General features: G+C 64.5%; 2 protein-coding genes across 2 annotated transcripts in view; both read right to left on the reverse strand.

Annotated features, from left to right (window-relative positions):
* The window catches only part of F751_0790 (Sodium/hydrogen exchanger 7), a gene marked incomplete at both ends in the record, with an annotated part of 12,128 nt that extends 4,353 nt beyond the window's left edge, over positions 1 to 7,775 (reverse strand). The window contains 20 exons of the mRNA XM_011403234.1: positions 273 to 389; positions 590 to 832; positions 1,007 to 1,086; positions 1,259 to 1,353; positions 1,784 to 1,954; positions 2,127 to 2,331; positions 2,554 to 3,066; positions 3,181 to 3,534; positions 3,739 to 4,450; positions 4,786 to 4,876; positions 5,126 to 5,253; positions 5,390 to 5,468; positions 5,640 to 5,742; positions 5,849 to 6,008; positions 6,172 to 6,346; positions 6,549 to 6,732; positions 6,868 to 6,964; positions 7,093 to 7,159; positions 7,333 to 7,455; positions 7,568 to 7,775. Of these exons, the coding sequence (XP_011401536.1) occupies positions 273 to 389; positions 590 to 832; positions 1,007 to 1,086; positions 1,259 to 1,353; positions 1,784 to 1,954; positions 2,127 to 2,331; positions 2,554 to 3,066; positions 3,181 to 3,534; positions 3,739 to 4,450; positions 4,786 to 4,876; positions 5,126 to 5,253; positions 5,390 to 5,468; positions 5,640 to 5,742; positions 5,849 to 6,008; positions 6,172 to 6,346; positions 6,549 to 6,732; positions 6,868 to 6,964; positions 7,093 to 7,159; positions 7,333 to 7,455; positions 7,568 to 7,775 (3,905 nt within the window). The remainder of the gene's footprint in view (positions 1 to 272; positions 390 to 589; positions 833 to 1,006; positions 1,087 to 1,258; positions 1,354 to 1,783; positions 1,955 to 2,126; positions 2,332 to 2,553; positions 3,067 to 3,180; positions 3,535 to 3,738; positions 4,451 to 4,785; positions 4,877 to 5,125; positions 5,254 to 5,389; positions 5,469 to 5,639; positions 5,743 to 5,848; positions 6,009 to 6,171; positions 6,347 to 6,548; positions 6,733 to 6,867; positions 6,965 to 7,092; positions 7,160 to 7,332; positions 7,456 to 7,567) is intronic.
* A 722-nt stretch (positions 7,776 to 8,497) lies between these two features.
* F751_0791 (Pleiotropic drug resistance protein 15) overlaps positions 8,498 to 9,461 on the reverse strand; it is a gene marked incomplete at both ends in the record, with an annotated part of 9,469 nt that continues 8,505 nt past the window's right edge. The window contains 3 exons of the mRNA XM_011403235.1: positions 8,498 to 8,644; positions 8,886 to 9,011; positions 9,153 to 9,251. Coding sequence (XP_011401537.1) covers positions 8,498 to 8,644; positions 8,886 to 9,011; positions 9,153 to 9,251 — 372 coding nt within the window. The remainder of the gene's footprint in view (positions 8,645 to 8,885; positions 9,012 to 9,152; positions 9,252 to 9,461) is intronic.

Genomic DNA, 9,461 nt, shown 5'->3' on the forward strand with positions numbered 1-9,461 from the left:
AGTGGTGTGGAAGGTGGGGGGGTGGGGGGGGGGGGGGGGGGGGTGAGGCGGGCGTGGCTTGATGCGCCTGCTCCGGTGCAAAGGTGCTCCTCGGAAGCTCGGCACGCCCTCCTGGACAAGCCGTGGCCCCACGGGTCAGCTGCTCAGACTGTTGCGCCAGAGTCTCGCTGTGAGTCCTGGAGCAATGCCCGGCGGTACCAACAACCCCTCCCACCACTGCAATAGCCGAACACACAAAACCTCACACAGGTTCTCCCTCCCCAGACCCTCACCCTGTGTGGGACACCAGGTCTGCCGAGGGGGTGGTGCCAAGCATGGCCATCATGGGCAGCCCGGCGCGGAGGGGCAGCTTGTGCAGGCTGGCCTTGTCCACCTTGTTCTGCCACGACCTGCAGAGCGGGCGGCGGGTGCAGGAGATGGGGGGAGGGGGGAGATTGTCTTAGCTGCCCATGTGCGCCGCTGAGAGTGGACAGAAGTGTAGGTCACCTGGCAACCTGGGCACACGGTGACACCCGACGGCCCCTTGCCGACCACCACCAACAAATAAAAGATTCCATGGCCTGGGTTCCCACCTCACCCACCCACCCACCTTGCGACAACGCTCTCCACGACGTTCACGGGGGTGCCTCCCCTGGGGCGCCCGTCCTGTGACCGGGGCGTCAGCGACTCCTCCGCTTGCGCCCTGAGCGGGCGCGGCGTAGCCGCCACGGGCGCCTCGGGGATGGGGTCTATGCTGGGGCCGCGGGTGTGTGCCAGCCGGTGCTTTGCCAGCACGTTGGAGAAGGGGGTGTTGCCGTGGGCTGCCGACCCCGACCCGCCCCTCTTGTGGTGACTGTCGCGCATTGGGGAGAGGGAAGGGGTGGATTTTGAGGGCATGGGGTTGGCATCCCAAGGGGGTGGTAAAGCAAACTGCCGACGGGGAGACAAAGCTGGCTGAGTAAATCATACGGTCCTGGTTGGGCCTGTGAATCTGCACAAGCAACCTAAACTGCCCACACAGTCTCACATGTGGGTCTGGTGTGAGGCAATGGGCCGGGCAAAGGGCGTCACATCCAGGTGTGTGGAGGGGAGGGAGGTCTCTGCCGTCTGCGCCAGGGGTAAGGGTGAATATGTGTGGGATACAATGTATATTGCCGCAGAAGGAGACAGGTTCAGATGTGCACATGGTCCGCCCTCCTCGCCACGCAACCTGCGACCCAAGGAAAGCACCTCCCAATGTGAATGCTCAGTCTTGTTCAAGCAACGGTTCCCACCCCACCTTCTTCCCAAGGAGGGTCTGCTGGGAGTTGAAGCTGGCCGAGTGTCCAGGCAGGTTTGCCCGAGACCTCTCCAGCTCCTGGCGCAGGTTCCGGCCTGTTTGTGGGCAGGAGCATGCTCATCCCAGTCTCGCTGGTGTCTGCTGTGAGACCTCACCTGCCCAACACCAGGCAATCCCCAAGCTGAACTCCCTGCTGCCAGCTGTACTCCCTGCCCCGCCTTACCCATGACTCCAGACACCGTCGCATGAGCATCCCAGTCTGTGCCTCGCATGTCTGCGCTCGTCGCCCGTGACGCTGATGAGACAAGGAAGGGGGAAGAGGATGGGCTGGGGGGTACGATCCAAGGTACAACTGCAACTAACTGCAAGGCAAACACAGTGAGGGCACCAACCATGGTGATGCCGATGGCCCTGATCTGTCAGGCAGGTCACAACATGCAGAAACTACAGTATCACTCATGGCTGCCGTGCCGTGTCCCTGCCCCCCTTCCCAACCTCATTAACCATCAAAGATCCTCGACCCACCTCGGCTGGGCCTGGGCGGCCGCGCTGCGACCGCCCCGGGCTGCTGCTGGGGCGGAGGCCTCGTCATCTCTATCGAGCGCTGCTTGGCCAGTTCCTGGAGCAGGCGTGCCTGGAGGGCCCTGCCCATCTGGGCGGGCATGGTCGAGAAGTGATTGGCCTGCGTCCCCTCCTCTGCAAAATCAGGGGGTTTGGGAGGTCTTGAGTGTGCGGGGATCTTGTCAAGATGACCATGCAGAAGTGAGGAACATGCACTGCTGGGCGCAGGCTTCGGATTCGAATCGTCCTTGAAAGTTGGCCTCCCTCTCAAGGTTCAACATCACCCCAAAATGCCCTCCCTCCGCACCAGGTCGAGCCTGCGGCGCTGGCTCCTGGGCGTCGCTGGGAGGCGCCTCTGCCGGCGCGAGCAGCGCCACGGTCTCCGCCGACTGGGACGAGGACGACCTGTCGCCGGTGCCTTCGCTGCCGTGTGCCTCATTGTTCTCCTGCGCCCGACCATCATCCGCCGCGCCCTCTGCCTTTGCCACGCTCTCCGTCTCCTCTCCTTCCTCCTGCATCGCCCTCCACGTCGCCTCGCCCGCCCGCCCGGCCTGGCGCGGCGGCGGCGCCCCCCCACCCTCGGGCACGGAGCTCATGCGCCCCGCCGCCAGCAGCCGCGCCAGCTCCGCCTGCATCTTCTTCCCCGCCTGGGAGGTCATGCGCGCGGAGGCGGTGCCGCTCTGCACGCCGTCGTCGTTGTCGTGTTCGCCGCTGCTGTCGCCGCCGCCGAGCACGACGTCAGGCCGCCCCCTGGGCTGGCGAGGCGCCAGGCCCAGGGGCAGAGACATGGTGGCGTCCTGGGCGTGCTGCGTTTGCTGCGCCAGGTTCGCTGCCAGCTCGCCCGCCACGCGCCGGCCCAGGGCCGCGGGCATGCTGGAGTAGTAGTCCAGGGGGGGCTCGGATGGCGGCTGCGCAGTGGCATCACCCTCGTGCGATACAGCCTCAGGAACCGGTTCGCGCCCACCCGCCGCGCCGCGCTCGCCAGCCAGCGCGGCCGCAAAGGCACGCTGGACCGACGCCTTGATGACGTCTTCCTCATTCAGCACCGCCTGTGCGTCCCGCTCGGGCTCTTCTTTCCCCCCGCCCGCCCGCTCGTCGCCAACCAGCTCCTGCTTCTCCTGGCCCACCACCATCCCTTCGGCGGACGCCAAGTCCGCCGAGCGCTTGGTCAGCTGGGCGCGGAGCTCGCGGCCCAGGGACGCGCCCAGCGCGGCCGGCATGCTGGAGTAGTAGGCCTCGTGCTCCTCCTGCGCGCTCATTCGGGGGCCCGCGCCGGCCTGCGGAGCGGCGCCGGCAGGGGCAAAGGCGCTCGATGGAGATGCGGTGACCGGGCCGTCGCCGCCCTCGCCATCTGCGCCCACTGCGCGCTTGCCCGCCGCCTTCTGCTCGGCGGCCATGGACTCGCGCAGCGCGGCGCCCAGCTGCGCGGCGCTCAGCGCGGGCAGCGTGCTGTAGTACCGCTCCTCCTCTTCCCGTGCCCGCACGTCGGGCCCAGGGCCGGCCGCTGCGGCAAAGGGCGTGGCGAGGCGCTCCCCGACGAAAGAAGCGGTGCCGGAGTGCGCGGAGGCGCTGCCGTGCGTCAGCGACCCGGAGCTGGCGTGGGGGGAGGGGCGCGGGGTCAGCGTGGCAGGCGGGGCACCTAGGGCGGCGCCGGGGACTGCCGTGGCGCGCCCCAGCCCCATCTCCAGATCGGCGGAGCCCTCGTGCCACGAGGTCTGCAGGGTTGTGTGTGCGTGAGGAGGACCGAGGATCACGGGTGAGCACGTGCATGGTTTGGGCACCTACTACCAACAAGACCTTGCAGGTACCCGGCCCGGGTGCGGCGGGCACTTGAGGGGTGGGCCCACGAAGGCCTCCTGCCGCAGAGCAGGGAGGAAATGCTAGGCTCTCAAACTCCTCCCCCCGCCCCTGCAACTCACCCGCGCCAGGCCGTCGTGGTGGAGATAGGGAATCTCGCCGCGCAGCTCCTCGACCACATCGGAGATGTCAGACATGGTGAAGTTGCTGGAGGCCGTGCTCTCCGAGTCGGATGTGTAGCCGTTGGGGCTGGTATCCGCCCCCACCAGCTTGCCCTTGGCCGGGGAGTCGCCTTCGGGGACAGCCCCGACCCCGCCGGCCGAGGTCCTCACCCCAACCATGTGCGGGATGATGTCTGCCACCTCCACCGCGGGGTTGCCCAGCACCGCCGACCCGCGGTCGTTCATGCGGCCAAACACCGCGGACTTGACCCTGTGATACAGCGCTGGCAGGCCGCGGCCGTGCGGCTCTGCGAAGGACTCGCTGCGTTTGGCGGGGAGGTCGAAGGCGGCCAGGGCGGTGCTGACATCCACGTAGGCCAGCACCGCATCCCAGTTGGCGCCCTGCAGGAACTCGTCGGTGTCGGTCTGCAGCGCCTCCAGCGCGTTGGACGTGAAGCGCACCAGCGCCGCCTTGGCCTTGGCCCGCATCTTGCGCTTCTCCCAGGGAATCTTGTTCAGGCGCAGCAGGGCCATGATCTGGCCGATGAAGGGCGCGTTGACCACCAGGGTGAGCAGAACGAAGGCCGAGGTCCACAGGCTGATGTCCGCGTTCACTGCGTTCAGCACAGTATAGGGGTCTTCAGGGTTGTTGCGGTCGCCCAGGTGGAACTGACTGTTGGTGTTGGGGAAAAGGGGGGGGGATGGGTGGGCAGGAGATGTCAGCTTGTATTATTATGACGAGGTCCAAGCATGGTCATGGAGTGGATGCACGGCCGGTGTACGCAGGAAAGGGCGGGCAGAGGAGGATGGCGGGCGTGGAGGGAAAGCATGCAGCTGGAAACGGTGGCCCATGACAGGCAAACACCCGCTGGCCATGTGATGAATGGCGGGAAATGGGCGCAAGACGCTTGTTGTTCACTTGGCCAAACAATAAAGCTGCAAATGAAGAACTCCCCCCGTCCATCCCCGCACCCAAACTTGCAAATCCCCACCCATGGGGCACCTCACCTGTTGGAGATAAAGTCCGCGACCATGATGAGGGACACTGCGCCGCGGAGGCCGCACCAACTGGTGAAAATGATGTCCTGGGTCGACAGAGCTGCAAGGGGGGAGGGTTGGCATGAGCATGGTGACGACGCGCCTGGCGTCCAGTGCGCAAGCTGTGGCTCTGCACAGGCTGATTCTGGGATTGTCTCAAAACTGAGCCACCAAGTGCCAATCCCTGGCACAGGATGACCAACCTCCTGGAGTACGCCACCCCTGGACCCGACGCATGCGGCCTGCTCGACCATCGCGGCCTGGATACGTCTTGAGTGCCCCTACTGCCACCCTGTCACCAGCTGCCCACCTTCCCCGACCCATTTGAAGATGGGGTTGAAGAGCACCAGGCACCCTGCTCGGATGAAAAACATGAACACCCAAATGAGGGGGATGGCTGCGTAACTCCAGGCCGTGTTGTTCAGGATGGCGACGGAGCTGGGAGGGTTTCCGAAGGGGGACAGAGGGTTTAGGGGGAATGGCTGGGAATCACCTAGAGACATGGGGGTTTATGATCAGGAGCCCTGCTTGCCAGCCCCATCGCCCGACATCCAGTTTTATGCCTTGGCCTCACTTGACGGTGTAGTTGACGGCTGCAATACCGCTCCACAGGAACACCAGTCCATTAGCCGAAAAGGTGATGGCGTCCCACACTGCAGCAAGAATGAGGGTGGGGGGTTACATATGACCAGACGGGCTAGTGCTGATTTGCAGAGACCCAACCTGCATGCCGACGCGCCCTCTGGACTGTGAATGACCATGGCCTCTCCCAGGCCTGCATGCCCTTCTATTCCCCCTTACCACCCCACCACCACGTCGCTCACCTGCGTCAAACGCCCCGCTTTCCTCGGACGACGACAGCATGCCCCACTTGGAGGTCATGTTGCCATAGAGGCCAAAGACCACCACCGAGATAACGCCCGAGCCCTGGAGCGCAGGGAGCGGAGGGGGGGGGGGGGGGGGTTGAGCTGGGGTGATGCACGCGAGGGAGCTTTTAAAGAAGCCTCTTCTGCAGTCAACCCCGCAAACACACCTTGGCAGGATCGTTGGCGACATAGAAGGAGAGGTATGCCACCGCAATGATAACACTGTTCTCCACGTACGGCTTGGCCCCCCTCCACCTCAGCCAGTGCAGGAAGTGGAAAGTGAGCCAGGACATGGCCAGCCCGATGGCAAACCCGACCGAGGCCAGCCTGGGAGTGAGGACAGGGGGACGGGGTGTGAGGGATTGTTTCCCTGGATCCGGCATGCGGCCTTCGAGGCCGCCCCTTGACCCCTGATGTCCCTCTTCGTGGGAACCAGGGATCCCAGAGTCTTGCTGCGCCCCGGCCCTCCAGCCCCTCCACCGCTCCCCACTTGAGCGTCTGGGTGATGATCGTGGGCAGGATGCTCCAGACCGAAGGGTAGGGCTCCGCGGGGTTGATGTGCTCCTCGATGATGTGCATGAACACCTCAAACAGGGTGATGGCGGAGGCATCGTTCAGCAGCGCCTCCCCCTCCATCAGCACCACCAGCCGCTCCGGGCCACCCCCTGAGGAAGAGGAGGGGACGGTGGTGATGACTCGCTTGGGAGGAGATGTGGTGTGTGAATGCGCCAGCTGGCTGATCCGGTGCTGCTCTCGATGGCAGGGTTGACGGCGGGCTGCAGCACAGTACGCTCAAGAAACTCGGCAGTGCCCGTGTAGAATACGCCGGCCTTTCCCCCTCACAATCACGCACGACACAAAGCATACCCTGTTTCAGGATGGCGGCCGCAGCCAGGGCATCTGTGGGCGCAATCATGCTGGCAAAGAGGGCGCCGTGCACCCAGGACCAGCCCCGGTCCTGGAAGCCCAGGACGAAGAGGATGAGGGGCGTGAGGATGAGGGCGGAGAGGACCACCATCACAAACGCCATCATCACGGCGTGGAGGCTCAGCTGCGCAGGGAGGAAGGGGGGCAATGGGTGACTGATAGGATGAGCTGGGCTGGGCAGGGCAGGCTGGTCGGGCAAGTCGCAGACACGTTCTTGCAAGTAATTCCAAGGCCGAGGTGGACCTCTGCCGACTCTCACCTTGCGGAACATGAAGAAATCGATGCGAATGGCTGAGTCGACGAGCAAGGGCGGGAGGAATGCATAGAAGAAGAGATCCGGTGGCTGAATGTTGAGCCTGGTGGTGAGCGGGGGGGGGGATGCGGGTGGTAGGAATGAGACAATTAAGCCACAAGGAGGCGCTTCTGGAACGTTGACACAAGGCAGCGATGAAGTGACCATGGTCACCTGGGGCACCGTACTCACCAGATGCTGATGGCATTTGAAATGAGGCCCAGGTTCACTTGCCAGTTGATTATTCCCAAGACACCACCTGTGGAGGCAGGGTGCGAGCTCTCCATGTGTACTCACCAAGGCCCTCCTTCATGTCAAATCAGCCAGCATGAGGCCCCCGATAGCGATACATCAGGACACAACTGCTACACCAGGCAGCCCAAATGTCCAAGCTCTTGGAGCCTCTCACGCAACACAGCGCCGTGCACACACCTGTGATCAGCACCCACACCGCTGACAGTTTCCCAAACAGTGTCGCCATGACCAGGAGGGCGAGGCCCACGAACAAAAATGCGTCCTGGGCTTGTAATGGCACGGAGCACCACACGAAGTCATCTGTGCCATGGGGTTGATGTGGCGGGGTGGGTAAGGGGTGTTCCTGCATGCCCGTCTCATGGGCGCCGTGGGTGCAAGAACCCTAGGGCCAACGCCACCCTGGCGATCGTACCGTGAACGGTTACTCGGTGCCCCGTGGTCACATTCCAAAGCAGGCAGGCGGTGGAGAGCCAGAGCTGCTCATAGTGCTCGTATCCGTAGATGGAGGGGGGGTTGGTGATGTTCAGGTGCTGCGCGGAGCAGGCAACTTGATGTTCCGTGTCCTGCAGACCGAAGCATTGTGCAGCTGTGTAGTTTGAGTAGTCGCCCTCTAACGACATGATGGGGCCAAACCCAGGGCCCTCGCGTTGTAATGGGGAAGCTGATCGGAGTCGGCAAGGGGTAGGGTCAACCTCCTCCAACCCCAGGTTCAGGGGTAACTCCTGTCGGAAACCATCAGGCTTCACAACAAATCCACGTTGCTTTGCTTGATCAAATAAAAAGCGGTCGAACACGCGTGCCGGGGTGAGAACGTGAGGTGGCCCCCCCCTCGCCCCTCAGCAGCGCGAATTGCGCGGCCATGAACCTGCCCTGAGGAATGATGCTCTGCTCCGGCATCGCAGCTCCTGTCAAAGCAGCGGTGGGAAGACCCGCCTTGATTTCCCATCCCGTTTCTTGGGCTCACTGTGAGTCAAGAGACTCGCAGATACTCACAGAGGAACTCTGCCTGTAGGGAATTGTCCATTGGATGGGAGTGGCATGCCTCCCCTTCTGTGCCAGCTCCCGAGGGTCAGATCCAGCAGCCCTGGAAGCCCTCCATCAGCAGCCGAGACCCACACACCCCGCGCTTCCACACCCACTCCGCAACCACATCAACACGTGGTGTTACAGCTCGACATGTGACGGGGACCAAAGGGAGTGCGGCGCTGACCATCCGTCAGGACCACACAGTGCCGGGACCGGAGCCCTGTACTCGCCGGCTGCGCACGAGGAGCCCGCCGCCACGCGCCTTGATGACGGCGCGGGCTCCGGCCCAGCCATGGCAGGCTCGTGGACGGGGCCATCAGCGGTTCTGGTAGTTGAGGATGCGCAGGGACAGGAAGGACACGAAGTTGAAGACCACGCAGAAGGCGATGATGATGGCGATGGATGGCCACAGCATGCTGTACTTGTAGTCAAACAGCTCCACCAGGAAGACGGGGATGGGGACCTGGGGGGGAAGGGGGGAGGCTCAGGCATACAGGAAGCGGGGCGCTGTGGGGGGTTGTCGGGTGGGGCGTGAGCCGATGCGACAGGGGGGTGGGCCCCGCGCGACAGCCTGGCCTGCCCTCGGCAAGCACACGGGTGCGTCTGCACGGCAGGGAGCCCGGTGCGTGGGGGTGCTGCCGCCGACCCCGCCCAGGTTGGAGCCTGCCGGCCCGGTCTGGCTTTCGGCCCCCCTTCCCACTCACCGATTGGTTGGTGAAGTTAACAATGTACTCGTCATCCAGGTCACCCAGCTGGGAGACGATGAGGGCATACAGCGTCCAGGACACGGGGTTGATGTAGTAGCACCAGATCCACCACCCCGGGATTGCCTGCGCAGGAGGGGGGGGGGGGGGGGGAGGGGGGGGGCGCGTGGGTGTGCGCACAGGGGTGCGCCCTCCACACGACCGCGCAGCCGGGCCGGGCGAGGCCGCGGCGGCGCCCAGGCAGCCCTCGCCTCCGAGCCCACGCACCGATGCGGGGATGAGGAAGCCGCACATCAGGTTCCAGAAGCCGAAGAAGAAGGAGGTGAAGACGTTGGCCAGGGCCAGCTCGGGCATGAGGTTGAGGCACTGCGGGGCAGGTGGGGGGAAAAGGGAGTGGGGAACGGCGCGGCGCGGGGCAGGGGGACCATCCCTTCCAGGGACCTGCTGCGCGAGCGGCACGCCGGGCGCGCGCCCCACAGCCACACATACACTTGCAGTGCTCCCGTCGCAGTCAGCGCCCACATCGCCAGCACCCTCGTCGATCTGTGTACGATCCTCGGCCCCTGTCCCATCCCA

The sequence above is a fragment of the Auxenochlorella protothecoides genome, assembly GCF_000733215.1.
Source record: "Auxenochlorella protothecoides strain 0710 unplaced genomic scaffold scaffold112, whole genome shotgun sequence".
Classification (NCBI taxonomy): Eukaryota; Viridiplantae; Chlorophyta; class Trebouxiophyceae; order Chlorellales; family Chlorellaceae; genus Auxenochlorella; species Auxenochlorella protothecoides.